The sequence below is a fragment of the Choloepus didactylus genome, chromosome 22 (assembly GCF_015220235.1).
Source record: "Choloepus didactylus isolate mChoDid1 chromosome 22, mChoDid1.pri, whole genome shotgun sequence".
In the NCBI taxonomy this organism is placed as follows: Eukaryota; Metazoa; Chordata; class Mammalia; order Pilosa; family Megalonychidae; genus Choloepus; species Choloepus didactylus.
In genome coordinates this window covers 44,456,638-44,484,607 of record NC_051328.1, presented here as the reverse complement: position 1 = coordinate 44,484,607, position 27,970 = coordinate 44,456,638, and the positions used below count along the sequence as shown (strand labels likewise).

The 27,970-nt window shown below is 61.7% G+C and overlaps 4 protein-coding genes across 5 annotated transcripts; 2 read left to right on the top strand and 2 right to left on the bottom strand.

Annotated features, from left to right (window-relative positions):
* Nucleotides 1-1,432: 1,432 nt before the first annotated feature.
* Nucleotides 1,433-14,524, bottom strand: DEF8 (differentially expressed in FDCP 8 homolog). 2 transcript variants are annotated; one of them, XM_037815940.1, is made up of 12 exons: nucleotides 14,323-14,524; nucleotides 11,509-11,627; nucleotides 10,801-10,883; nucleotides 9,501-9,650; nucleotides 8,414-8,555; nucleotides 7,348-7,512; nucleotides 6,766-6,893; nucleotides 6,290-6,403; nucleotides 5,486-5,566; nucleotides 4,620-4,760; nucleotides 4,397-4,506; nucleotides 1,433-3,319 (listed from the first exon to the last, which is right to left on the bottom strand). In XM_037815940.1, the coding sequence occupies exons 2-12, from the start codon at nucleotides 11,615-11,617 to the stop codon at nucleotides 3,217-3,219; spliced, it is 1,326 nt and encodes a 441-aa protein (XP_037671868.1). In that variant the 5' UTR covers nucleotides 11,618-11,627; nucleotides 14,323-14,524; the 3' UTR covers nucleotides 1,433-3,216. The 2 variants fall into 2 exon arrangements, with proteins under 2 accessions (XP_037671868.1, XP_037671867.1); XM_037815939.1 differs by having other exon boundaries at nucleotides 4,620-4,709; nucleotides 14,323-14,453.
* On the top strand, nucleotides 11,992-14,510 carry LOC119518593 (vegetative cell wall protein gp1-like). Its single transcript, XM_037815800.1, has 2 exons — nucleotides 11,992-12,384; nucleotides 14,184-14,510. The coding sequence occupies exons 1-2, from the start codon at nucleotides 11,992-11,994 to the stop codon at nucleotides 14,508-14,510; spliced, it is 720 nt and encodes a 239-aa protein (XP_037671728.1).
* On the top strand, nucleotides 14,514-15,667 carry LOC119518592. Its single transcript, XM_037815799.1, has 2 exons — nucleotides 14,514-14,994; nucleotides 15,420-15,667. Exons 1-2 carry the CDS (start codon nucleotides 14,514-14,516, stop codon nucleotides 15,584-15,586), a joined length of 648 nt encoding a protein of 215 aa, XP_037671727.1. The 3' UTR covers nucleotides 15,587-15,667.
* Nucleotides 15,668-19,277: 3,610 nt separating this feature from the next.
* TUBB3 (tubulin beta 3 class III) lies at nucleotides 19,278-26,980 on the bottom strand. The gene is made up of 4 exons (XM_037816443.1): nucleotides 26,879-26,980; nucleotides 21,786-21,894; nucleotides 21,256-21,366; nucleotides 19,278-20,657 (listed from the first exon to the last, which is right to left on the bottom strand). The coding sequence occupies exons 1-4, from the start codon at nucleotides 26,933-26,935 to the stop codon at nucleotides 19,582-19,584; spliced, it is 1,353 nt and encodes a 450-aa protein (XP_037672371.1). The 5' UTR covers nucleotides 26,936-26,980; the 3' UTR covers nucleotides 19,278-19,581.
* Between the last annotated feature and the right edge of the window lie 990 nt (nucleotides 26,981-27,970).

The following is a 27,970-nucleotide window of genomic DNA, read 5'->3' as shown; positions in this document are numbered from 1 at the left end:
AGTAATAAGAGTTTTGCAGTCTCAGGGTGTCTCCCTACAAGATACTTACTAATTTTAAAGGAAAACATAGCAACTTTATCGGGGAGAAGTCTGACAGACCCCCTGCTCCCCAAGCCAGGCGGTCAAAGTAATGGGACAAAGGGCATTGTGTGCCCCCACTGTGACTCCCTGAGAAGGATACAGCGCCACTTCAGTGTTTTTCCTGCCAAGAGTGCAAAACCTGAATCTAACATGAGACCAAGCCAAAGGGAGGGACATTCTTCAAAGTAATTGTCCTGTACTTTTCAAAAATGTCGATGCCATGCACTCTTCCAGACCTGAGGTTAGAATCATATCACCTTAGTGCAGTGTGCTTGGGGGGTTGTTTGGGGGGGAGGGCAGGTTGGCTTCAAAGGGTCCTATTGGGCCAACTGGTGAAATCTGAGGTTTGTTGCAGTAGTGTAGCTTCCTATTGGTGGCATTGTAAGATGACGTCCTTGTTCTCAGGGACTTTGCAGTGAAGGGGCATTGTGTTGAAGGGGCATCGTGTCTGCAACTTATTGTCACGCGGCCCCAGGACAAAGGTTTGTGTGTGGAGAGAGCAAAGAAAGCAAATGTGCAAAATGTTAACATTTAGGGAAACCAGGAGGTGAGTAAATGGACATTTCCTGTAACTTTTCTGTAAATCTAAATGTCAAAATAAAAATGTTAAGAAAAAATTTTTCATAATCATAAAGGAGAGGGGGAAAAAAAAAGGTTGCCTCCTCCATCTAATATCCAAAGGGCAGTTTCTTGTTTGTAGTGGAGGCAACGTGCTCAAACCTGCTGGCTCCTGGCTTACACACCCCTTCCTCTCCTCCTGCCCGCCCACCCCTCAGCTTTCCTCCAGCCTGATGCCTGGAGTGCCACTGGACGATGTTCAAGGCACCTTCTAGAGCAGAGATTCCCGATGTTTTCTGAGTCTTTGCCCTTTTGAGATCCTGGTCAAAACCATGGGTGGTGTCTCCACAGGAAAATGAACATATACTGAGGTTAACCTAATTTCGGGGAGAGGGGCTTGTGGTTCCCCTGAAGTCCATCCATGGCCTTGGGTTGTGGGGAGTCCCTTCTAGTGCACTGGCCTCTGGAGAGAAGGGGACTGACGGGGCCTCTGCTGAACCCGCTTTGCTTCAGTTAGTGAAACAAGCCTTCCCTCATGAGGGTCCTGGAGAGAGCACACAGTGCTACTCTCGAGCATTTTCTGTGAGCCAGGCTGATGCTAAAGGCCTCCCGAAGCACAGTCCTGCAGGGACACGTCGCCACCCCATCTGCACAAGGGAGGGAGGCTGAGGGCAGCTGTGGGTAGCAACACCCATCAGAGTTGGAGCCGGCTGGGGCCCGCATGTGCTCCTCAGCCGACTGGCCCTTCTTCACCCAACCTGCCTCAGTTTGCAATTCACCACACACACCAGCGTTTACAGAACATGATTTAATGACGGTGACAGGGGCTGGGGCCTGCCCTCCGGGTGCACTTGCACATTTCCATTCGGCCTGCACAAGCCGGTTCTACCTGGACTCAGGGGAAGCCCCGAACACGATTCTGTCTAAAGACCTTGTCATCCAGGGGGCACATGGGCAGGTGTGCGGGGTGGGGGGCAGCAGGACCCTTCCCAGGGGCACAGTGATCACACAAGTGGGAAACGCCACCTTGACTGTGCCCAGCAGCCTCAGGGTAAGTGACACGGAAGTGTGCGGACCTGGGGTACCAGGAGGGCATCTGGCAACTCCGTTAACCCTAAAGGAGCACAGGGGAGCGGGGCTGCGGCCACCTTCTACCGTCCTTCCAATGTTCACTTGCTATCACCCACCCTGAGCAGGTCAGCGCCACACCCCGTTTCCAGACGGGGAGAACAAAACAGAAGACACACCAGAGCCTTTCCAAAGCCACCGTGGGGACGAGGCATCTCTGGTTCTCTCTCTGGCCTACTGGTGCGGAGAGGCGAGGAGCCCGCGGTGTCGAATCAGGTGCCCTGTCCTCAGGCTCGCCTCCTGGCCACAGTGATGGGTTCACAGGAAGCCGCTTCCCGCCCTCCTGCCCTCGTCTGTGTGCCTCTGCTGCGAGCACACACCACCAGGCCGGTCAGGGCGAGAAGCACCTCTGAGGTTGAAGACGGAGCCGAGCCCTGCACCGCCCCGTCCACAAGCTTTCCCCTTGACGGCAGGCTGTGGGTCTCGCCCCTCCGGGGGGCTGTGAGGGGCAGCCCTTTGGTACGGGGAGGGGGAGGGGGAGGGTCCCACACCCCTGCCCCAATTTTCCACTGTGAGCTCTGGGCTTCCTGCCTGGTCTCCGTCCAGCAGGGAACTGCCCACTTGTTCGCCAACCTGGACCCCTGAGCCATCCAGAGCCCTCCGCAGGCACATGGCAGCAAGACGGAGCCCCCTGGGGATGAGTGTGACCCTGCAGTGCCCAGGCTGCTGTGACCCACCCTCTTGCCTAACCCGGGCACCCCCCTGGGGCACAGACCCCCTCTGCACCTGGGGCCAAGACGGGGGAGCAGCAGCTGGTCCCCAGCAGAGCACGACTCCACAACCCCTTGCTCTCCCAGCTGGACGGAAGGGGCAGCCCCCCCACCCAGACAGACTCTGCCTGAGGAGGGAAGATGGGGAGCCAGGACAGGCCCCAGGAGACCAGCGCGAACAGGCCCTGCCAAGGACAACAGGAAGCCACCGAAGGAACAAGTTGCTGAGAAGGGATGGGGGCCTACAGGAAAACCCCAACCGCTGCAGGTGACTGGGGGCCTTGGCGCCCTCATGTCCCCAAGGACGTGTGATAGGAAGTGTCACGTGTGGGGGTCTTGGCCTCATACATTCCAGGACAGAAGCAGAACTGTGCCCACAGACCGGCAGCCTTGGCCCGAGTGCACTGGGGCTGCGCTTCATGGGGGTGGGGAGTGAGAAGCCCCCATGCCCTCGCTCCCCAGAGCCCTGGGGTGGGCTAGAGGCAGGAGCCACATCCTGACCCTCAAACAGCACAGCCTGGGAAGCCGGGCCAGCACCACGGTGGCCCCAAATCCCAGCAAGCGCCCAGCAGGTCCTTGTGGAAGCTGCTGACCCCTCTATCCAGAAGAGTGGAGAGTCCGGGGCTCGCACCTGGGGGTCTCCAGAGCAGGACACCTTGACTTGAGCGTTCACGATGACCAGCTACACAGCGCCTCGGCCCAGCAGGCGCCTTCTGCACCCCTGAGCGCCCCGTGCACCCTACGCCTCCACTTCCAGGCCAGGCTCCTGGAAGAGCGACCGTTTCCGCAGGGTCAGCCGGGCACACTTGGGGCATGTGGTCGAGTGGTCGTAGTAGCAGTCCCTGGGGGGGGGGGGTGGGATGCGTGGTCAAGCCAAGAAATCACATCCCTGGGTCCTCCCCACCTGCCTAAAGCCCTGTTATCCCTTTCTGCAGATGGGAAGACTCAAGGCTAGGGATGTCACCAAGGGGCCCAAGCAGGGCCTGAGCCCGGTGTGCACAGCCACACGGGAACTAGTCCTCTAACCGTGCCTCAGGTGGGCACACCCCAGCCTGCGAGCTTTAGTCACCCAGCTACCATCACCTCTTCCACCACCGCTGCACACCTGAGGATCCCTAATGGTGAGCCCAGGCAGAGCAGAGAACGTGCAGGTGCTCCGTGGGGTAGCTCACAGTTTTGAAGGGAACAGAGCGATGTTTGACATCTGACAGACAACACAAGAACTAGCTCTAGGTAGTTCAGTTTCAACATCTGTTTTTGCTACAGCCTGTTCAGTGACGTCACAGCTTTGCCAAGCTGGGTTTTTCCAGCAGCTCCATGCCAAACAGCAAGTGCCATGCAAAAATCAGTGTGGACAGGAACAAAGTGGCCAGGGCAGCCGGACTCCAGGTTTGAGGTAAGCAGAGCCTGGCAGATCACAATCCCATTACTAAGTAATTGTGCCTATTGAATAATTCAATTAAAAGCTTATTTTTGTTCCAATTTATGTGTATTAAATTGATTTTAGGAAATAAATACTTACTAAGTTGTTTGAACCTATGTACTTAATAACTAAGCCTTAGGTATTTCTTTTGGCTGAGGGACACATTGAAAAAAATCAATGAGATGCTAAAGGTACTGCAAGTGAGAAAGTTTGGGAACCCCTGGCCAGTGCTGTGCTTGAAAGAGCAACGTCAGGTGCTGTGGGCAGGCCGGGGCCAAGCTGGGGCTTTGGGGTTTGTCAGGGCGGCCCCCTCCCAGCTCCCAAGCTGTCTGCTCCCCGTGGAACTTTCAATTTAGCCACAGATAGCATAGACTAATCCGAGGCTGGGGATCAAGGAAAGGGCTTTGAAAATCAGACAAAACTACACCCGAAATCTCTCCATCTCTCAGTGGCAAGAGCGCAGGTGCCCACAGGTGACGGTGGGCTGGGCACTCACCTGTGGAAGACAGCGGAGCAGTCGGTGCACACGGACGTGTGGCTGTCGAAAGGGAAGAGCACGTCGCCCTCCCTGCAGAGCTCACACACAAAGCCCTTGGCCTGGCACCGCTGAGGGGAAGACAGGAGTGGGGGTCGGGGGAGAAAGCTGCTCCCCTGGGAAGCAGACAACAGAGGAAGAAAGCCCCAGCATGCCCTGCACAGCCCCCAAGAGCCAGTCCCACCTCACAGTCCAGCTTGATGTGCTTGGCGAAGAGGGTGTGGATCTCGGTGAGGGAGCAGCTGAGGCGGCCTCCGTGGACGTCCATGAGGTCCTGGACCGAGTACATCTCATCGTTCTCCACAAAATGCTGCCGGTCTTGCAGCTGCAAAGTCCCAGCGGCCATAACTCCAGGCCACCCCCTGCCCACCCCACAGTCATGGAAGCAACAAGTTCGGATGCACATGTGTCTGGGCAGCCCAAGAACACGCTCCCCTTCCAGCGTGTCCCCACCCTTTGCCCCACTCGAGTCTTCTCCAGCACTTGGGCCACCTCTGCCCCACACAGCCTTCTCCCAGCCGACCGTTCCCCGGCCGGGTCCTGGGCACCCTGCTTCGAACTGCAGCCCCTCCATTCCCCATACCCCTCCCCGCCTCATCCCTGCCTCACAACCCCGACAGCCTCTTTTCTTAGCCCTCTTGTCCCTGGCAGGGAGGTCCTTCCTGAGGGCAAGGATTTGTGACTGTTGTCAGTTCTGCCACTGATCCTGAAGCTCAGGGGAGATTTGCTGAAGGAAGTTAGTGGCCCGCCCTGCCCCACGGCGCCCGGAGGCTCACAGAAAGGCTGCAGGGAAGGGACCCATCCAGCTCCATGCGTCCCACCTGTACACCATCCGAGAACCCCTATGGGGCAGAACGCCCAGTGCTAACCCTAGACCAAGTGTTCCTCGGGACGGAGCTTGGCCATGCTCCATTCGAGACACAGCACAAGCAAGCTACTGAGTTACCTGGAGAAGATCTGAGCACGTTGCAGCTTCCTGCCCTTTGCTGTCCATATTTCCATCTGCCCCCCACCCCGGCCTCCTACCCAGCTGGTCCCTCAGTCCCTGACCTGTAGGAGCAGACGCGTCTCCATGGCCTCCTTGCAAGTGATGAAATACGGCTTCATGAGCAAGATGTCCTGGCGCAGCTTCTGAGGACAGATGGGCCGGGGGGGCACCCTCAGCCTTGGCATCTGAGCAGGGTACAGGAGACCTCCGAGGAGCTGAGCTGAGCCGAGGGGGGCTGTGTAGGGAGCCCTGCTTTTGGGGTGGCCTTGCCTTGCAGTCGAGTGACAGCTACAGGTGGGGGGGGGGGGGTTCTGAGCCCCCCTGGGAGTGCTCCAGCCAAGCCAACAGCAGCTTGGGGGGCAGCATGGGGCCCCCAGGACTGACTCAAACCCAGCCCCCCTTCTCAGGGGCCCCAACAACTCACAAGACCAGCTCTGCCACCTCACTCAAGCACCCTGCCTGGGTGGGGAAGGCCGCCCACCACACCTAACCCAGCCACCAGCGGCCACCTGGGGCCATGGAGCCTGGATAGTGGCTGGTCGGCATTAAGACGGCTGTAAGGGTAGACCACACACGAATTTGAAGACAGTACAAAAAAAAGGGAATGCAAAGTAGCTCCACATTTGTATATTGATGGCACACTGAAATAATCTTCTGGCTATACTAGGTTAAATAAAATCTATTCAGATTAAGCTCACCTGTTTCTCTTTACTTTTGTAATGTGGCTGCTAGAAAATCCTAAATTACCCGCGTGCCAGCACCGTGGAGACGCAGGGCTAAGCGCGGGACCCGAGGGCTCAGAGTCTCCGGGCTCCACCCAGGGGCGGGCAGGGCCCCCGCGCGCACCGCCGCCCGCCGCGCCTCACCCGGATCTCCACCAGCTCCTCCACGTAGTTGAACAGCAGCGGGTTGATCTCGCGGAGCCGGAGCACCGGCCGCGACACCATCAGCGCCAGGTAGCGCAGGCTGCCGCGGGCCACCTGGGGGCGGGGGGCGGGGCGAGTGGCGCCACCAGCCCCGCCCTCCCCGCCAGGCCCCGCCCCGCCCTCACCCGCCCTCCCACGGCCCCTCCCAAGGCCCCGCCCCCACCCCAGGCCACGCCCCCTCCCCTCCCCACGGCCCCGCCCCACCCTCCCAGGCCATGCCCCCTACCGCCATCCCAGGGCCCCGCCCCTCCCCACGGTCCCGCCCCCCCAAGGGCCACGCCCTCCACACGGCCCCGCCCCCATCCCCCAGGCCCACGCCCCCTCCCACCCTCCCACGGCCCCGCCTCCATCCTCCCAGGGCCACGCCCCCTCCCGCCCTCCCAGGGCCACGCCCCCTGGCCGCGCGGCGCCCCCACCTTGCGCGGCTGGAAGTCCCAGTTGTGGATGACGCGCGCGGGGATGACGGCCAGGTCGTTCCAGTGGCAGTGGCTGCAGTAGTACTGGCCCGTGTAGTCGCACTGCCGCGCCTCGCTGGGGACGCCTCCTGGCAGGACGCAGGCGGAGGCCGAGGGGTCCACAGGCCGCTTCCCCTCTGCAACCCCACGGCCTCATCCCCTCAGACCTGCGTCCCTTCAGCTACAGCCTGGGGCAGAGGGGCCGCCGTGTGCCCACCAGTGAATGGGACAACACGGGGCCGCTTCATGGGACTCGTGAGGGACCCTCTGAATCAGCAAATGTCTAGAGCCCGTTTCCCTCCCCTGGGCCTGAGGACAGAGCAGCAGGGGGTGCTGCCAGCAGGCCCAGCTCAGGTCCCAGCCACGCCCCAACCAGCTGGGCACCCTGACTCGTCACTAAGGCCCGAGCCTCAGTGCTATTGAGTGAGAAAGGAGCAAAAATGCCAGTAACAGGAGCCTCCAGGCTCCAAAGCCCTTCTGCGATTTGCTCTGGCGCTGCCAGCCCCGCTCGCCCTCCCCCGGTGCCACGCAGGAGACGCTCACGCAGGGAGATGGGGGCCCGGCACTCGGCGCAGCGGTAATCCTGGCTGTCCAGCCCAGTCTCGGGGCAGATGCTCAGCTCATACTCGGCCTGGTGGCTGACCTTGGCACGGACGCAGGGCTTGGAGATGAGGCTCAGGCACTTGCTGTGACACCGGTAATAACATCCTGGGGTGGGAGCCAACCACTCATCTTAGAAACGGGGGTGCACCCAGCCGTCCGGCACCCTCAGCTCCCTGGGGGCATCGAGCCAAGCTGTCCAAACCGGAATTCTAGACCTTCCTTCCCAAACTTGCTGCCCACCCACATCTGAAGTCTTCCATCTGTTTCAGCAATTCCATCCTTCTGTTGCTCAGGCTAAAAACCTAGAAGTCATCCTCGCTCTTTTCTTACCTTTACACCCCATTTCCAATCCTCCAGCCAGAGCTGACCCTGAACACTTCTCACCCCCACCCCTAACCCAACCAGGGCACCGTCCCTCCCCTGGATGACTACAGTCCACAGCCTTCTCACTCTTCTCTCTCTCCTACCTTTGTCCTCCCTCCTTCAGTCCCTGTTGGACTCAGCAGCTAAGCCCACACCTGCCCGGCACCCACATGTGCTGCACTCAGAAGGGGGGCCCAGGCCAGCCCCACTCAGATGCCAGGCTCCAGCCCACCAGCCTCCACGTGACCCGGGGCCTTTGCACGCATGGCTCCTTCCACAGAAGCTTTCCTCTCCAGACACATGCGTGGCTTGTTCCCTGACCTCCAAGTTCTTGCTGAAATGTCACATGATGCTTATTCCACCCTATTTGAAGGTGCACCCCCCACACTGACGAGCCTTCTCACTGCGAGTGTCTAACACACGGCATCATTCACTTATTTAATTGACCATCCGGGGCAGCACTTTCCGTGACGATGGAGATGCCCTGTCTGCACTGTGCAGCCACTAGCTTCATTGCCTGCTGAGCCCTTACGGTATAGACATTGCCACTGAAGAACCACATTGTACTTTATTTATTTTAATTAATGTATATTTGAATAGCTACACATGGCTAGTGGCCACACACTGGAGAATGAGAGCTCACCTGTGCATGTGTACCAGGTCTGGATGAGGCCCCAGATGATGGTGTTACACTTGTCGCAGGTTTGCTTGACACTCTTGCTCTTCTCCTTGTAGAAGCGATGCTCCAGGAGGGTTCGGATGTTGGGCTCATCCTCGTTGGGGTCCTGGAAGGGCATCAAGGAAGGGTCATAGGTGAGTCGGGGGCAGCTTCTTTCCCTTGACACAAGCCCTCAAACTATATCTCGCAGTCAATGTCTATAGAAGTGATTGAGGGAGATGCCCCTCAGCATCATGCCCCCCTTTTCCTTTCGACAATAAAACACTCCACCTGTCAGGCAGGCCTGGCCCCCACGAGCCCAAACGACCTTTCTCAGCCTCACAGAGTGGGGTGCCCAGGGGACCTGGCCAAGGACCTGTCAGCAGAACACACGTGGCCTTCTCTGCCCCCACCCCCCGCCTTTTGCTGGCAGGGGTTGTGGACCCAGGAGATGGGTCCCCCAGGGGCTGGGACCCCGGTCCTAGCGTTGTTACATGGGCCCACAGGCCCTGAGCCATCCTCCCAATTTTTACATGAGGGAAAATTAAACATCTGTCTCCCTTAACCCACTGCACTTTGGGGAGTCTTTGTTGCCAGCATCGCAAGGACTATTCCATTCACTACATCACCAGGTCCTCATGAGCAGACAACACAGCAGCAGCCAAGCCAACGAACCCACGCATCAGGACTGGTGTGGCAAGCACCTGCTTCCCTTCCCTGCTTCCAGGGGCTGACCCCCCGTTTGCTCCCCTGGGCAGGCACAGGACCCAGACTGGCCTGCGGAGGCTGGGCCTGAGGCTCTCGCTAGAGGCACCAAGAATCCAAAGCCCTCCTTCGCACAGGGAAAGAAAGCTGTAGTGGCTGGCGGAGCCTGCCGGAGAACAAATCCAACATGGAGCAGTCTATTCCCAACAGTCTCGAGGACTGAGAGAGGAATTGCCTGCAGATGGGGTGAGGGCCCCCACCTCCCACCCTATTTCTAGGAGAGAAGGGGCCCAGGCGTCCCACCCCCCACAGTTCTGGCCTCGGCTTCTGCAGGGCCCCAGGGTGGGGGCCGAGCCAGGGGCCCCACCTTCAGCTCCTGGAGCTTCAGCCGCAGGTGGATCAGCCTCACCACCGCGTCCTTCTGCTTCTCCGACTGCTCCGGCAGCTCCAGAATCGCCTGCTTGCACTCCTCGATCGCCTGCCGCAGCTGCTGGACATCAGAGGCCAGCAACAGGCCCTGCCCGGCACGGGTGACACACGGGTGCCCCTCAGGAAACAGGCTGGGGGCCGTGACCTTGCTCAAGAGCAGGTGAGTAAGCAGCATGGGTGGGCCCACCCCGGCCGCCAGCCAACCCACCCCCAACCCCAGGCTCTACCACAGGATTCTGAAGACCTAATTTTGATGCTTTTCAAAGGATAACTTCCATCTCTCAGAAATCTGACTGCTTTTGAGGCTACGCCATTTTGCTTACTTCTAAAGAGCACTCACTCGTGAATGGACAGTGGCTTAATCTCCACCCCAGGGCAGCACGGCCTGAAGACCCCTGTCCCAGCCCTCAGCGGCCCAGGGCCCCAGGGTCTCAGGCCCTGCCAAGCCCCCAGATCTGTTGCCACTAGGGGAGGCAGCACAGCTGGCCCTGCCCAGGACAGGGACAGGGACCCCAGAAGCCAGGCTCTGCCTCCACGGGGGCAGAGTGGGAGGGGCACCCCACTCCTGGGGCTCAGGCCATGGCCACGGGAGGTGCTCAGAAATGTTCTTTAAAAGATGCAAAACCTCTATGACGTGTCTGTACCAAAAGAGCCTAGGGGCACTTATAAAATGAAAAGCAAGTTAGAATTAGGGCTTTGGGGTAGCTTTTCTTTGTTTTTAAGTTACATTTTAACGTTACCATGTTTCTCTCACAAGTTGGAGACGGTTTGCCTAAAATGAAAAGGTTTTCAAACCTTTTTATCATTTGAGCCTTTGGTTCTTTCAAACAAGGCACTTTTAGAACCCCAAAATATATAACAGACCAAAGAGGAGCTCTTACAGCTGCTGTGGGTGGTGGGAGGCGGGCAGGGGGCTTCCTCTCTCCCTCCCAACCCTCACCCTGCGATGTGTTGCCAGAAACCTGGGGACCCACAGGGAATCAGCTCTCACAACCGCTCCACAGAACCTGGAGCTTAGTGGGGAGGGGGTCCCAGGTTCCCAAGCCCGAGGTGTCCACCTGCCCACCCACGTTAGGGGGCAGGAGTCAGGGTGGGGTGCAGGCCTCAGTTCAAGGCCCCTGATGGTGGCTCGAGGGGCGAGAGCAGCCCCAGCTCGGGGAGCAGCGTCTGAGAGGGTGGGACCCAGCCACTGGACAGGTGAAGACGACCCCCAGCTCCCCCAGCCCCCCAGGCCTTACCACTGGGCGGGAGAAGTGGTCCTCAGAGAGGCCGAGATCCATCACGCGCTCAGCACAGCACAGCTCAGGCTCCGGGGCGGCCTCTATGGCGGGGGGAGATCAGTCTGCCCTCCTGCCCTTCACCCCCCAGGGTGGGGCAAGGTTGGGACAGGGGTGGGGGAAGGACCCTCAGGGTCAGGGACTCGGTGGGGGGGCCCTGGAGGCGCCGTGGGAGGCAGCATCCTGCGCTCTGCCCTGTTTGCCTGTTCAAAGGAGCCCGTGCCCCTTGTGCGAACCAGAAAGAGGCGACTCAAAAGACCAGGTCGCGCCACACTGACAGTGTGAAGAGGCCCCCAGGCGGTGTTCTATACTCGTCCCACCTTCCAAGGCAGACGCCCGTGCATGAGTCCGTGTGGCTACCCCATGTGACAGCCAGAGCCCGTGGGCTCCGGGCATCCCCGCCTGCGGCCCTCGTGCCCCTGCTGACCCACCAGCCCCAGGGTCTCGAGTCATCCACAACCCACACAGGTGGGCACCAGGCCCCGGGACAGCGTCACCCTGGCACGGCCCCCACCCTGGGCCAAGAGCCCCCGAAGACAGGGCTGAGTCGCATCACTGCTGTCCCCCCCCGCCCCATGGGAGGCAAGCAGGAAGAAGAGGGTGGGGGGCAGGAGGGGCCCTCGGCCCAGGGAAGGTCAGATCGGCCACCGGTCCCACTCCAACACCCACCTTCAGAAGCAGCCTCTGGGGCCCCCTCCCCAGCCCTCTGCTCATGCTGCTTGTTGAACGGGTTCAGGTGGGCCTGCCGGAACCGGGCCAGCCTCTCGTCATATTCCATAGCATCCCACCTGCGCGGACAGGTGGCGCAGTCAGCACCCAGGTCACCTGGCCCCTCCCACTGCCCATCCAGGGGACTGCCGGGGGCTGGGCCGTGTCCCCGAGGCTTTCCCCGTCCTAACCTCAGTCCCAGGAGTGTGGGATCTTTAAAGATGCGACTGGTTGAGATTGGGTCGGGGGTGGGGGCCTAATACAGTATGACCGCGGCCCTTATTAGGGGACATTGGGCAGAGAGAGAGGAGAGCCCATCACATGGCGGCTGAGGCTGCCAACAAGCCATCACAGAGGCCCCCAGAACTGTGGGAAGAACGTTTCTGCTGTTGCATTACAGCAGCCCTGGGAAACTGAGACAGACCGTCCCCGTGGCCCCTGAACATGGGACACCAGCCTGATGGCCGCCTGGAGTCCCTCCCCTGCCCACAGGCTCCCAGCCCACCCCATCTGGCTGTGGCTGCCGCAGAAAGCCTGTTCCCACCAGCACCCACCCTGGGCCTGGCTTCTCCTTCTCGGCCCCAACCGTGGCGCCTGGAACCCACAGCCCCAGTGGGTCGGCGGAGGGCACTTGAGGGGCGGGAGCCGCTGTCAGGGCCCCAGCCCTCCGCCGCCAGCAACACGACCTCCAGGGAGGCCCACCTGCCAGGCTGGGGGACAGGGCTCCGACGCTCCGTGTCCCGGCCAGAGGCGACAGGCAGCAAGAGCCCTGTCCCCGCCTGGCAGAACCCCTCCCGCTCCCCTCAAACCAGGCGGGGAAGCCCGGCTGTGGCCTGGGCACCATGGAGCTGGGTTCCCACCCACCCAGGTGGACCATGATCCGGCCTCAGCTCCCCTCTCTGTAAACGAGGACAAGGACAGTTGCCTCCTCGTTACGAGGTGAAAAGTTAATAGGGACATTGGTCATGAAATGAGCTGTTGGGGCAGCTGCTGCTGTCAGAGGAGCCAGAGAGATTTTTAAGTGGCTTTCTCCACGCCTGTTCACCGTCGGGAATGATTCGTACGGTGACTCCTCACCTGCCCCCTCCCCAAAAAGAGAGAGCGGAGCCGGAGGGGACAGTGTTCCTGGTGCAGCTGGGTTGAAACTGCTCACCTCCGCCCAGCCCCTGTCAGGTGGGCACCAGTGGGGACATGTCTCTGGGCAGGTGGTAGTGGCCAGCTCCTCCTGAGCACCCAGAGCTCAAGACGCACTCACCCATCTTCCTGCATAGGGAGCCCTGGTGTTTAGCTGACCAGACTCCCTGCATTAGGGTGTGATCGTGTGAATGTCCTGACTAGTGAGGCCTAAACCTGAGGATTACGTGAGACTTCTGGGAACTTCATAAAGGGAGGGGACCCTTTCCAGCCCTTTCCCCTTCTGCTGACTGGGATATGGATGTAATGGTGGAGGGCAGCAGCCACTTTGGGCTGTGAGGCACAGAAGCCCTGGGTGATGATGGCAGAGCTGCAAGACAGCAGGATGCTCACCAGGCCCTGAGCTGCTCTGGAGCCCAGCTTTCTCGGGGCTCCTCGGTCCCCACCCTGAGGGGTGTGTGTGGATGGGGGGGGGGCTCCCAGTGACTTAACAATTAATATAAAATCAGAATAAAACCCGGAAGAGGGACTGGCTGGGATCAAACTCAGGGGGGACCGACTTCCCACATCTGGTGCCTCGTGCCACTGAAAGGCCATACTGCCAGCTGCTCTGTCCCTCTGAGGGACCCCCGAGGCAGGCCCCCAGCACCCCACCCCAAGCCTCCACGAGCTAGGCTCCCCCGGCACCACCTCCCAGCCTCCCGCCCATCTCCTAGATGAGGAAAAGGCTGAGTGGCCTGGCCTGGTTCAAGGCCCCATGATCCGGGCAGATCCACAGACAGCGCATGTGGACCCCAGAAGGGGTGACAGTGTCACCTGGGGGTGGGTGGGCAGAGCGTCCCCATCAAAGAACACTGAGCTCCGCTGGTGGGGGCCGGGGCGGGGGGAGGCAGCTGAGGGCACCCAGTGGGGTCCCAGGGCCCCCCAGGCGGCTCCGGCGTGGGTGGGTCACTGCCCTCGATGCAGACGGAGCTCCCAGGGTCTCCGGACAGAGGCGTGTGCCACAGGGCGGCGCCGCCCCCACCCCACCCAGGCGACCCTTCCTCCAGCAACACCCGCACCCCCCTTGCCGCCCGGGCCCCCTCCCCCAGTCCAGGGCCCCCCCTTCCCGCCCGGGCCCCTCCCCCAGTCCAGGGCCCCCCCTCCCCGCCCGCTCCCCCTCCCCCAGTCCAGGGCCCCCCTCCCCCTCCCCGCCCGCCAGGCCCCCTCCCCCAGTCCAGGGCCCCCTCCCCGCCCGCGCCCCTCCCCAGTCAGTGCCCCCCTCCCCGCCCGCGCCCCTCCCCAGTCCAGGGCCCCCCTCCCCGCCGCGCCCCTCCCCAGTCCAGGGCCCCCCTCCCCGCCCGCGCCCCTCCCCAGTCCAGGGCCCCCTCCCCGCCCGCGCCCCTCCCCAGTCCAGGGCCCCCCCTCCCGCCCGCGCCCCTCCCCCAGTCCAGGGCCCCCTCCCCGCCCGCGCCCCTCCCCCAGTCCAGGGCCCCCTCCCCGCCCGCGCCCCCCCCCCCCAGTCCAGGGCCCCCCCTCCCCGCCCGCGCCCCTCCCCAGTCCTGGGCCCCCCCTCCCCGCCCGCGCCCCTCCCCCAGTCCAGGGCCCCCTCCCCGCCCGCGCCCCTCCCCAGTCCAGGGCCCCCTCCCCGCCCGCGCTCACCCGGCCGCCGCCGCCCGCGCTACATCGCGTCGGTCCCGCCTGCGGCCCGGAGGCTCAGGACACGCGGCCCCGGCCCCTCGGGGAAGTCGGCCCCGCTGCGTCCCGGCTGGAAAAGGGGCTGCGGCGGCACCTCCCGGGCTCCCCGCAATGGGGGGTTGGAGCGGAGACGCTCGAGAACAGAAAGCTGAACAATGGGCGGGATTTCGCCCCTTCACGCCCCGGAAGTCGGGGAGGAGGAAGAAGGAACCCGCGGCTGTTCCGGGGGCGGCGCCGCGGCTGCGCGACCCTGGGGGGGCTGGCGCTGCGCCCCGCTTTGCAGACGTGGAGGCTGGGGCGCTGCGGGGCTGGGGCTGGTCCGCAGGGCCGCTCCCCTGCTGCTCTCGGGGTTCGCAGACCCGGGGGAACTGAGCGCGGCGCAGGGCGCTGGGCCTCAGTCTCCCCTCGGCGGCCTTGGCCTCCTCTGGACTTGGCCCAGCTCGGCGAGAGGGTCCTGTGCAGCCCCCGAGCGGCCTGCAGGGAGGAAGCTGGGGCGCTCAGTGAACCCCTGCACCGCGTCTCGCCTCCCTCTGGTTTCAGACCGGGAGGGTGTCCCTCCCATGAGCAGGTCTTTGCTTTTGGAGAGTCTGTCCCTCCTCGGTGCCTTTCCCAGCTCCTCTCCTGCCAGATCCCAGGGTAGGTGGCAAAGGGCTGGAGCCGGGACTGAAGGCTTAGGGTGCCCCTCGGTCACCCACCCCGCTGGCCACCCCTCAAAGGGTCCCTGTTGCCAGCACTGGGCTCGCCCTGCTGTCTCTGCCGCTGCCCCCTCCTCGCTGAGGCAGCCAGGCCGTGCCCTGGGCCTCTCCCCACATGAGCCGCCATCCAGCTGCCCTGCACCTCACGCATCACCTGCGCCACCTCCCCCAATTCGTGCTCCTCCGCAGCTTTCACTAGCTCCACGGTGGCAACTCTGCCTTCCCAGGGCTCAGGTCTGGGAGCTCACCTTGTCCCGACACCTCCTCTCTGCTTCTCCACACCTGCCTTGTCCCCAGAGCCCAGCTGCTCCCACCCCAATAGCTACGCTAGCTACAGAAACCTTGTCCCTGTCCTCGGATCGGCAGCCAGAGGGATCCTGGAAGTCAGGTCCACCTGCCCTCCGCCAGCCTTCGCTTCCCTCCAGCTCCGCCTGCTGCTTTTTCTTCCGGAGCTCCTGACCCACCTCTGCCTCCGGCTCCTTGCTGGCCGCGCTCACTGCTGGTGTGTCCCCAGTGTCTGCATGTACCCCTGACCCCCTACTAAAATTCCAGCCCTCTCCTCACCCCATCCCCCTCGCTGCCTCGTGTTTCTCCACGGGACTTACCACCTGATAGCCTCTGTTTCTTACTTTTTATGTTTGTTACCCCTGCCCCCCAGCTGGGGAAGGGTTTTGTGGCTTTTGTCACTGCTTCATCCCAGGGCCTAGAGCAGGGCATGCGGTAGGTTCTAAGTTACAAGGGACGAGGAATAAGTTCCTGGAGAAGCTGGAGACCCATCTGCATGCAGCCAACCCCACAAACACATGTCAGAGCCTGCTGTCGGCTGCACCGCTGCCTGCCCTGCAGACGGACCCCCCAACAGCCCCCCCCCCACCTCCACAGGGGACTGAGGGGAGACTGAGGGGGACTGAGGGAGACTTTTCTCACTTAGGGTGCGTCATGAGCACTTGTCTGCTTGCTGCCCTCGTTCCGCTGCAGATGCTCCGTCCTTCCTTCTTGGTGATTGAGCTCCAACTGTGCACTGGGCCTAGAGGAGGCACCGAAGTCCCCAGCACTCCAGGAGCCAGACAGACAATAAACAATTTAATAAATAAAATTAATACCTTAGAGAATCAGAGATGGGACAAGCATAAAAAGGACGCAAACAGGGTGGTGAGGGAGTGACTGGGAGGGAGCCAAGACCCCAAAGTGAGGAGAGAACCACAGAACGGCATCCCGAAGTGCCAAGTCCCCGAGGAACTGAAGACCTGCGCGTGTCCGCAGAGCTGGAAGCCGTCAGCCTGGCAGGGGTCTGGTAAGGGGAGTGGGGGGTGGGAGGGCCCCAGGCCGGCCCAGCTTCAGGGGAAGGGAACCGGGCCCCAGCTCTGAAGTGGCTGTGGAGCAGAAGCTGTGGAATGGAGACGTTTTGTGATCACCTGGGTCTCAGCATCTCAGGCTGAAAGGGACCCTACAGGTGCTCTCAGGCCACCTGGGCACCAGCTGCAGTCTCCTCCCCAGCATGGAGTCTGGCCCGCTCACCTTGGCACCACTTTTCCTTCTTGGGTTGAGTCACCTTCTGACTGTTTCCTCGCCTTAGTTCTCAGCTCTCTCCAGACCTTCTATTTCCCTTGCCAGGGATTCATTTAAGAACAAGCATGCAACCCAAGCCAAGAAGACATGAGGGGTCAATTGCTGGGGGGTCCTGTGCGGGATACTGATTACGTGCTTCAACCTGGCGGGCCTGGGCCGGGGGACCGGATCCACCCCTGGGGAGGGTAGTGGGTACGGGTGACAGCGCCCTCCACAGCCCCCCGGGCCTGAGAAGGTGAGGCCGGAGGCAGGCCCCAATTCCTCACCCAAAACCAACCGTTGGAGGAAGCTTGCCGGGTAAGACCGCCTCCCTCGTCTAACCACTCAACCCCTCCGTTACAATGCAACGTCCCCTACTGCCAGTGCGCATGCACCAATCATTGTGCAACACCCAACAACCAACCTCCGCGCCCTCTCAGAACCAATCCAAGCCTTTAACCTCTACAGCTACCCCGCCCTCTAGACCGCCCGTTATAAGCTTGTACTCTCCCCTAATAAACTCTCTTGGCTTCTTCACCCTCAAAGAACCGTGTCCTGCCTGTTCCTTTCTCGCCGCCCTCCATACTTTGCACGCCTCCGCCGGGGACCTGGCCAAGTCCCCCGCCTCGCCCTCGCCTCCGGGAAAGAGCCCCCGCCGCCGGTACCCTCCGAGCAAATCCTGAGGATTTAGCGACCTGCCGCCACCCCCCCCCCCCAGACGAATCAACTGCGACCGCAGTCCTGGGATTTCTTCCCTAGGAATTGTAGGATGAGGAACTCCCCTTTTCTGCCTCTGATCCAGCTGTGGTGTCTGGAGCAGCGGCAGTCATCTTGGGACCATGAGGACCATTCAGAGAGGACTAGAATGGTGGCATGGACAGAATGGACATAATGAGAGGGAGGGAGCTGGGAGGGGATGTCGCAAAGGGGCAGGTGCACTGCCTTGAAGCCATCACGGGGCCTTTGTTCACTCTTGGTGGGGGCCCTGCGGGGGTCTGAACAGAGGCGGGATGGGGGCTGATCATCTGTGACAGAATCATCCAGCTGCCATGTGGGGAGATGACTACGCTGACGCTGACCGGGTGAGTAGCAATGGTGGAGGTATGGGAGGGTCTTGGGTGTGTTTGGAAGGTAGAGAGCTTTGTTGAGAGACTGAGAGGCTTTGAGGGTGGCCTCACGGGGTTTGGAGTGAGCAGGTGGCACATGGGGGTGTCACTGATGGGGGGAGGAGCACAGGCCAGCACGTGCTGTTTGCATTATCTGCCAGGCCACACCTGGCAGCCCCCGATGAGCCCCATGGCCCAGAACTCACGGGTTTGTGCAGTCCCTTCTCTCACACCCAGGCTGGTCTGGGAGGCCCAGCAGCCCCCTGCCATGGGAGAAGCCGGCCCACATGGAGACATCGTGCCATGAGTGGAGGGGCCACGAGGGGAGAACCCAGAGCCCTGCGTGGTGGGCGGTCTTATCCCGAAGGCTCGCCTTCAGCCACGACATGTCCTGAGGCCCCGCGCTAGTGTCCTCGGACGTCAGGAGCCTGGAGGACCTCAGACTCTTGTTGGGTCTCTGACCCTTTGAGAAGCTGATAAAAGCGAGGGCCTCCCCCACCCCACCCCGGTGCCCCAGACACAGCCCGTGGAGGTCGGCAGCCCTGAGAAACCACCGTGGACAACCTCTGCCCCCTCAGTGGAGGGGAGGGCCCGGCCCCGTCTACTCAGCTCGGCCGCTGCCATGAGGTGGGTGCAGCCTGCCTGCCGGGAGCACTGGCTCCTGGGACGTGTTCCAGAAGCCTCCCTCAGGCTTTACTTCCTAGTGGCCCTCAGCCTTCTGTCCTGCAGATAACCTCATAGGGAGCACGGAAGTCACTTTCAGGGTGTCACCTGGCCAAGACCACAGGAGAGCTTTAGGCTTGATGGGGTCGCTGACTCCCCCCCTGCAAGATCCCCCTTGCTACCAGCTGGACCTCCCTGTCTGCCCTCTCTTCACCCCTCTGTGCGGGACACTGTTATCGAGTTCCGACTTGGCGGGCCTGGGCCAGGGGAACTGATCAGCCCCTAGGAAAGGTAGTGGGGCACGGGCGGTAGCGCCCTCCACGGCCCCCCGGGCCTGAGAAAGTGGAGCCGAATGCAGGCCCCATTTCCTCACCCCAAAGTACAACCGTTGCGGAGGGCTTGCCGGAGAACACCACCCCCCCCCACCCCACCCCCCCCCCCCCCGTGCCTTACCCACACCTTCCACCCTCTTCGTTACCATAGCAACTCCCGCCCTCCCCATTGCCGGAGCAATTCCCGCCCCTTTTCATACAACCTCCGTGCCCTCTCAGAACCAATCCAAGCCTTTAACCCCTACAGCTACCCCGCCCTCTAAACCGCCCTATATAAGCTTGTACTCTCCCCTAATAAACGCTCTTGGCTTCTTCACCCTCAAAGAAACGTGTCCCGCCTGTTTCTTCTCGCCGCCCTCCACACCTTGCACGCCACCGCCGGGGACCGGGCCCAGTCCCCCGCCTCGCCCTCGCCTCCGGGAAAGAGCCCCCACCGCCGGTACCCTCCGAGCAATCCCGAGAGCCTAGGATTTAGCAACCGGCCGCCACCCCCCCCCCCCAGACAAGTCAACTGCGACCGCACCTCTGGACCCAACTTTCCAGAAAGAAATCTCCAGCACCAGGCAGGGTTATCTGACAGCAATAAATTTATTAAGTACCCCCCCCCCCAAATCAACACAAACCAGTAAAAAAAACAAAACCATAAAACTTCAGGGCTGGAGCCACAATAAAGCAACAAGACAAACAACACAAAAACTGAGATGGGCCAATGGGGAGAGACAGAGCCAAGTGGACCCACATAGCAGGGCAGTCGTGAACACTGGAGGACAAACTCGGGACCCCAGGGGTGGAGCGACTGGCAGCTGCTGGGAAGCAAAGCTGGGGGACGGTGGTGGCTGGCGGGCAGGGGTCCTGCCCCCATCCCAGCTGCACACGGCTTCACTTGGGGCCCTGGGCCTCCGACTCCTCCTCATCATCTTCGTACATCTCGCCCTCCTCCTCGGCCGTGGCGTCCTGGTACTGCTGGTACTCGGACACGAGGTCGTTCATGTTGCTCTCTGCCTCTGTGAACTCCATCTCGTCCATGCCCTCGCCCGTGTACCAGTGCAGGAAGGCCTTGCGCCGGAACATGGCCGTGAACTGCTCCGAGATGCGCTTGAACAGCTCCTGGATGGCCGTGCTGTTGCCGATGAAGGTGGACGACATCTTGAGGCCACGGGGTGGGATGTCACACACAGCCACCTTGACGTTGTTGGGGATCCACTCCACGAAGTAGCTGCTGTTCTTGCTCTGGATGGCCAGCATCTGCTCGTCCACCTCCTTCATGGACATGCGGCCGCGGAAGACGGTGGCCACGGTCAGGTAGCGGCCGTGGCGCGGGTCGCAGGCAGCCATCATGTTCTTGGCGTCGAACATCTGCTGGGTGAGCTCGGGCACGGTCAGCGCCCGGTACTGCTGGCTGCCCCGGGCCGTGAGAGGGGCGAAGCCGGGCATGAAGAAGTGCAGGCGGGGGAAGGGCACCATGTTGACGGCCAGCTTGCGCAGGTCAGCGTTGAGCTGGCCGGGGAAGCGCAGCGAGGTGGTGACGCCACTCATGGTGGCCGACACCAGGTGGTTGAGGTCCCCGTAGGTGGGCGTGGCCAGCTTGAGGGTGCGGAAGCAGATGTCGTAGAGAGCCTCGTTGTCGATGCAGTATGTCTCGTCGGTGTTCTCCACCAGCTGGTGGATGGACAGCGTGGCGTTGTAGGGCTCCACCACCGTGTCCGACACCTTGGGCGAGGGCACCACGCTGAAGGTGTTCATGATGCGGTCAGGGTACTCTTCGCGCACCTTGCTGATGAGAAGGGTGCCCATCCCAGACCCCGTCCCCCCACCCAGGGAGTGGGTCAGCTGAAAGCCCTGCAGGCAGTCGCAGTTCTCACACTCCTTCCGCACGACGTCCAGCACCGAGTCCACCAGCTCCGCACCCTCTGTGTAGTGGCCCTTGGCCCAGTTGTTGCCAGCCCCGCTCTGACCTGTAGCAGGAGAAGGGAGGGAGGTAGAGGCAGGTCAGGCTCAGTAGGACAGAACCCCAGTGGCTGCCTGGATGTCCCAGAGGCCACTGTGGAAGCCTGTGCCTCTGAAGTGGGGATCCCACGTGGGGTGCTGGCTGTTGGGGCCCCTGGCTGCCTGGCATGCAGTGTCAAGGCCTTCATCGAGGAACTGAGAACCGTATTCCCCCTGCTCTGTCTGCCGAGCGGATCTTGGGTGGGTCACCTGGCTGCACGCAGGTGAGATGGAACAGCTGTCCCTCCAGCCCAGCCTCGTGTGAATCAGTATCGGCAAGAGGTGCTGGCTTGAGGTTGGGAGGCAGAGGTAGGACTTGCCCATCTTCCTCTAGGCGGTAGCAGCAGCAAGCTCCACCCCACCACCCTCCAGCAGCTCTGCCAGCATTGGATTCTCTGTGTCAGGGCTTTCTGCTTGAACGACCCTGAGTGGTTGCTGTTTCCTGATGGGCCTCCACTGCCCCCTACCATAAAATGGGGAGATCAGTTCTCGCCCTGCTAACCCTGCCTTTTGTTTCTTGCTCAACTGGTGGTAGATCCTCCTTCAGAGGTTGGTGGGGGAACTTACCGAAGATGAAGTTGTCAGGCCTGAAGAGGTGCCCAAAGGCCCCCGAGCGGACGCTGTCCATAGTGCCAGGTTCCAGGTCCACCAGGATGGCCCGAGGCACGTACTTGTGAGCTGCAGGGACATGGGGGAGGTGTGACTTTGGTTATGTAAGGGGGTTCCACCCTCCCCTGCCTCTAAATCCTGCCCTCACCCACCAGCCTCCAGCTCTGACCCTCTGGCATCAAAACTGAGCTTGAACAACTAATCTCAGCCTTAATTCTCAGCTCTGGGTGTGGAGTCCCCAGGAGAGTCAGGATGCAGACACGTAGCCACATGAAGCAGGGCCAGTATTTCCCCAGTTCGATATGGAAAACAGCCTTGGCCAGAGGCTTCAGGTGCCCTCAGCAACTATCGGGCTCCTGCCTGGGGCCTCGATCTCACTTCACACTGGTAGTCTTTCCTCGGAGCCCGGGGGTCTGGGATCAGTTACACCTGCTGGGCTCTGGCTGGGCTCAGCTGGTCCCCATGCCCACCACAGGCCCCCCACTCACAGGAGGCCTCATTGTAGTAGACGCTGATCCGCTCCAGCTGCAGGTCTGAATCCCCCACGTAGTTGCCACTGGGGTCTATGCCGTGCTCATCACTGATCACTTCCCAGAACTGCGGGAGGCAGGGGAGGGGTCAGCAGGCAGCTGTGACCAGCCAGGTCCTCTCCCTCCCACAGCCACCATGGCCCCGGGTGTGCGATCAGGGGCCCAGAGCCTCCTCCAGCCTGCACAGCCCCTTTGAGTGGCTTTGGAAAAGAGCCCCATCCTCAGTCATCTGTAGGAAAACTGTTGTGATAAATTGCCCATGCCCCGCCCATGTGCCCAGCCTGCAGGGCACATGTTTCCAGGCCCAGCTCTGCTCTTTCTGGAAGGGGGCCTTGGCCAGTTGGCTCCAGTGTGGAGGGGGATAAAGAATAAACACCCATTTTGGGACATCAACTATTACTACTTTTTTCAGATGAAGGAACTGAGGTGCAAGGTAGGGGGTTGTCTGCAGGAACAACTTTCCATGAGGAAGCCCAGAGTTCCGCTGTGCACCACTCAGTGTCTGAACAGATAAAGTAACGTCCAGTGAGAGTCCAGCACACTGTTGGCCTCAGTCCTCGGGGACTAAGGGAAGGAGTCACCGGGCGGGTCAGCCCACTTGTCCCCGGTTTCCAGTGGTACCCCCTCTCCAGTACACTCACAGCCCCACAGACAGAAGCTCACAGCACTTCAACCACTGACTGCCCAGCTCTGTGGCATGGGGGAGGGAGATCCCATGGCCTCAGTAACCCCACCTGTAAAACGGGCCTGTAGATAACAGGTCATTGCAAGAATAACGCTCATGTGCAAAGCATTTGAACAGGGACGGCTGCACGGGGAGTGCTACAGAAAGGCACACGCAACAGTGCAGGGGAAGTTCCTGCGAGCCCTGGACAGCCACCGGCTGGGCCTGGGCTACTCCCTCTTGGACACGGAAGCAGGAGGCCTCGTGTGCCAACCACTGCATGACTTCCACGGGTTGCCTGACCTTTCCCAGTCCCGCTTCACTCCTCGGGGTTGGAGCGGCTTCCAGACGACTTCATGGGTAAGGAGGCCTCAAACGGTGTGAGTCATGTGCCAACAAAAGACCATGCAGTGAGAAAAGAGGTCACAAGCCAGAGTGCATGTGCTTGACAGTGGGTGACGTCTCTGGCAGACACACAGAAACCTGCTCACAGAAGTCGCCCCCCGGGTCTGTACCAGGCAGGAAGAGAGAAACTTCTTTTCACTGCATATCCTTTGGCACTGTTGGAAATTTTTGTCATGTGCATGTATTAACTTTTCAGAAGAAAAGCTAAAAATAAACTTAAAAATCTAAAAAGTGCAAACAGTGTCATGATTGTTAAACACTACATGGAGACTGCTGTTAGAGGCTTGCTCAGTGAGGCTGGGGGTGGGTTTCATTTTCTCCTTTTGTGCACTTCTAAGTCTCCTTCTTTTTGTATTGAGCTTGCATCAATTTGGTAATTAGAAAAAATAAGCATGCAGAAGGGCCACAGAGCCCTCCTGGAGCCTCTGGGCCTGCCGTGAGGCTGTCTCAGGGAGCTTTCCACCCAGGTGCTGAGCCCGTGAGTGTAAAGGGGTAGGAGAAGCCCAGTGCCACGGATGCGGGCACTGCATCGCTGACGCACACGGAAAGCCCCTTCCAGGACATGAGGCAGGTGTCCCAGGAGGCGGTGGAGCAGGGCGGCCGGGCCCTGCCCCAGGACCACTACGCCGCAGAGCCAGGCACACCAAAGCGTTCGGCTAATGTTGCTTTCATCACAGAAAAATGCCTGAGATGCTATTTAAAATTTTAAATGTGCACAGGTAACAAAAATTTTAAAAATGGTTTTAAAAAGCAATATATTTGGAATACTGTGGAACGGTTGAAGAGAGTGAGGTAGCTCATGGCTCATGTGAGAGCAAGACAGAAATCTGCTCAGGAAAAAGGAGACATTCAGTGGTGCCATAGTATTCTATAGAGATATCGATATCACATGCTCAGAAAAGGGGCTGGGAGACGAGTGGGGCGGTGCATTAGCCATCTCTGCAAGGTTACATGATACATTAACAATTGTTTGCATAGTTAAAATTAATAAAAATTGTAATTAGAATAATAAGGTAATTATCGTGTTAAAACACTTAGTAAGTAATAAAACGCAATTCTGTAAATTAAAGAGGAAATTGTTATTATTGTTAAAATCACCACAGATGAGAAAGCGGCACAAGGCGACCCGGCTCCCGGCCAGCCTCTCCGCGCCCCGGTGGGCGCTGTCCGCGGTGCTGACGCCTGGCCGCGCGCGCCCTCAGCTGCCTTGCGGCGGGGGCGGGCGGCTCCCCGAGGGAAGGCCGGGAGACTCGAGGGATGTTCGAGCCCTTCCGAAAACCCCGAAGGCGCGTCCCAGGCCCGCCCCACCCCGGCCGCCCGCGCCTCGGAGAGCCCCCCGCCCCCCCACGACCCACTTAGAGGCTGCGGGGGTTGGGGGCGAGACCCTCGCATGACGCAAATGCACCCAAAATAACTGCAGGAAGCCCCTCCTCCCATTGGCTGTCAGGGCCAGGGGCCCGCCCCTCTGGGGCCCCACCCAGCAGCCGGGGGTGGGGGCCGCCCGGGGTGGGGGCCGCCCCTGGAGCCCTCGGATGGACCCACCGACCGCGGCAGAGCGGACAAAGACTCGGCCGAAAGCAGTTCCGGGAAAGGGATCCCAGCGGGGCGGCCCCGGTGGGAGGGCAGGGGACGCCCACCCTTGCCGGCGTCTCCTCCCAGTTGTTCGAAAGGCTGAGAGCTGGGGGTCTCCGCACCCACCCCGGCTGACCCTCACAGACCTGGACTCAAATCCCTGCCGTGCGCCACCCCACCCCCCCAACCGCGGTGTAACCCAGGGGAGCGACTCAACTTCTGGAGCCTGGCATTTTCTCATCCTAGGGGGCAGGGCCTTGCATTAAAGGGAGGGGGCACAAAGCACCTAGCACAGCGACCAACACGTGGCCAGCGACAGCCATATCATTGTTAATGCTAGGCGTTGCCCCTCTTCTGCCCCGGTCCCCAGGGTGGGTGGGGCCTTCCTGTTGGTCCAGGAGCCACCCCCAGGCAGACAAGCAGGAAAACTGCTCCCCCCTGCCCACCCGCGCTGCTGCTGGGGAAGGTGGGGCTGGGAGGGTTAGTTCTGCCGCCGGCCCCAGGACCCAGCAACCACCCATGAGTGGAAGACAAATGGTTAAGAAACTGTCAGGGGGCTGGCGCTGACTCCTAAGTGGAGGGGCCTCCCAAAGGCCTGGATTCACTCACCCCTTTCCCATAAAAGGCTTCAGGTACGTGGGGGAGGGGAGCCTGTAACGACGGCGACTAAATGACTGCGGGTGGCAGTGGGAAGGGAGAAATTTCACTTTTCCAAAATGCACCTCTCTATTGTTTGACTTGTTAAAAAGGATCAGAAGCTAATTTTTTAACACACATATATTAAGGAAAAGAAAAAAAAAAAGGAATAAAGAGCAATAGGCAATCCCAAGGGTCCCAGCACTGAGAAACAAAATCGCCACGGAGGACATTGTCCCGTGCCCAGGACAGCATCCCCTCACCCTCCCTCCCTCCCACCGCCGCCGGGTGTGGAAACGGCTTGCAGCCCCTCGCCGGCCTTTGTCTGGGATGCCATCTTGTGTGAACGGCTGCACTGGGCTCCCCTAAGCCAGAGAAGGCGGGGGTGAGTGGATACCGCTCCCCAGGTTGTCTCCCTCTCAGTGACCCCCGACCCTCTCAGGAGCAGATGTCCAGGCACTGCTGGCCTTGTGGCCGTGCTAATGAGGCTGAGCCCCTCGGGCCCGACCAAGGCAGCTGTGGGAGGCTGTCCCAGAGCCCCAGGGGTCCTGATTTCATTGGAAGCCACCAACCCCCAGGCCTCCCCCTCCCCCAGCCCCCTCCTAGGACGGGCACAGCTGTGTTCCATCTCGTGATTAAGAAGTCTCCCCATCACCTCGCCCCCTCCCCCATCAGAGGCGCCTCCACCCCAGAGCCCAACTTGCAATTTACATGTCAGCCACGTGGCTGCCCCAGCCCTGTTGTAATTAGCTTTTTTGTTCTTGCCTGGTTTCCATGGCAACAGCCTCTGCAGGCAGCCTCTCGTCCCCCTCCGCCCCTCCAGGACCTGACCCCTCCCACCCCTCCTTGGGGACCCGGCTGGCGGACCCCCCCGAGTCTGGGGCCTCAGGTCCCTGGCCGTGGTCCTGACATGACAGTCCCCCCACCCTCACCCCCGGCATTGTTCGGAAAGAAGGGTCCCGGGAGCAGGCGCCGCTCACCAGCGCCGGGGGTCTGCACCGCCAGCGGCTCCCGGGTGCGCGGCCCGGTTCCGTCACGCAGCTGCGGTGTGACCTTGGGCAGGGCCAATGTCGCTGCAGTCGGGGGCCGCGACACCCGCCTCGTGGGTTAGGGGGGATTACGCAGTATTCTTGTGGGGGTTCCCAAGGGTCGCCGCACCCACGCCCCTGCCCGCCTCGGTCCCAGCGTCTGCGAAATGGAGGGGCCGAACCGGGAGGCAGCCCCCAGCCCACCCCCGACAGTCGGGCTTTGTCCAGAGCCCAGACCCTGGCGGACCCCGGGTGGGCGCGGTCCGGCCGGCCCAGGGCTGCCCAGGCGAGGCTGCGCTTCGGGGACCCGTCCCCGCAGCAAGGTCGCCGGCGAGTCTGGGCCCGCGCCCGCCCCCAACAAAGGAATCGGGTGGAGCCGGGAGCCGGGGGTCGTCGGCGGGAGGACGGGGGAGGCGGCCGGCGGGGGGCGGCGCAGAGGGCATCACCGCGGCCTGGGGCAGCCCCTCGCCATCCTGCACCCACATCTCGCTCAGGGCTCCGCTGCCGCCCGAAGGGAGAGCCACGCCCAGTCGGCGGCCCGGTGCAGGGGGCGGGTGTGGGGCGCCGAGGGGCCCGGGCAGGGGCCGCGGAGCCGCAGGGCGGGGTCCCGGCGTCGCGGGGCCGGGCGCGTCCCTTTGTTCCGGGCTCGCGGCGGCGATGCTCGGCCCTCCCGGGGCCGGCTCCGGGGCGCACGCGGGGCCCCGCCGGGGTGCGGAGGGGCCGGGGGCGGCGGCGCGCGGCCTCACCTTGGCCCCGATCTGGTTGCCGCACTGGCCGGCCTGGATGTGCACGATCTCCCTCATCCTCGCGGCGTCGGGGCTGCGGGAGGCGCGGGCGGGCGGCGGCTGCGGAGGGCGGTGGCCCGGGGCGCGCGCTCTTATACGCGGGGCCCCGCCCGCGCCCGCTGGCGTCAGCGCCGGTGCGGCCAATCGCGAGCCGCCGCGGACTGCGGCACCGGGCGCCCCATCCGCGCGCGGGGACCCGGCCGGGTGCGCACCATGCGGGGGGCGGGGGCGCCCTCGGGTAGGACAATGCAAGGTTCGCCCCTCGCGCCCCCGGCCCCCGCGGCTTCGTGGGGAGGGTCCCGCCCTGTCTCGGGCGCAGGAGCAGACGCGGTACCCTGCGCTTGGCCGCGCCCCTTGGAAGAGGCCGGAGCAGGCTCCGAACCCTCGGAAAGGAGAGTATTGGGGCGCGGCCGGCTCCCCAAGGTCCTGAGTCGGAAGGGCTGCCGCGGCTGACATGGAGCAGTTGGGTGCCACGTCTGCACGTTGGGTGACCCCTGCCTCTCCTCCCCAGGGGCTGCCACGAGGGTCCAGATGCACCTCTGCCTGAGACGCTTTGTCACCCCCGCCAGGCCCAGCCCCCGAATGCAACCAGGTATCGCCAGGGCGGGAGCCTCGTCAATGCAGCCAGGAGGGCGCGGGGTGGGGGAGTTTCTGACTCGCTCTCCCAAGTAGCCTGTGCCCAGGGCTCCCCTGACTCTACAAGAGACCTGGCTGCAGAAGGAGGAGGGGGTGGGGGCAGCTTGGAAGGGCCTCTGTGGGGACACTTGAGCACCAGTGGTGGTCCTGAGGAAAGAGACCCACCGCTGGGAAGAGAAGGGAGAGGGAACCCGACCTCTGGGGGGACTGCTGTTGCCCTGATATTTCAGTAACGAGATCCCTAGGAAGGCTCTCGGCCGGCCTCACAGTGACAGTCACTCCACACCTCGGGCCAGACCCTCCAGAGGCCCTGTCCACACCTGCAACTGTTTGTGAGCAGTGGAGGGGGAGGAGGCTGACACGCCCCTCTCCTTTCTCTCCCAGGAGAAGCCCCAAGTTTGGCAAATCTGAATTCAG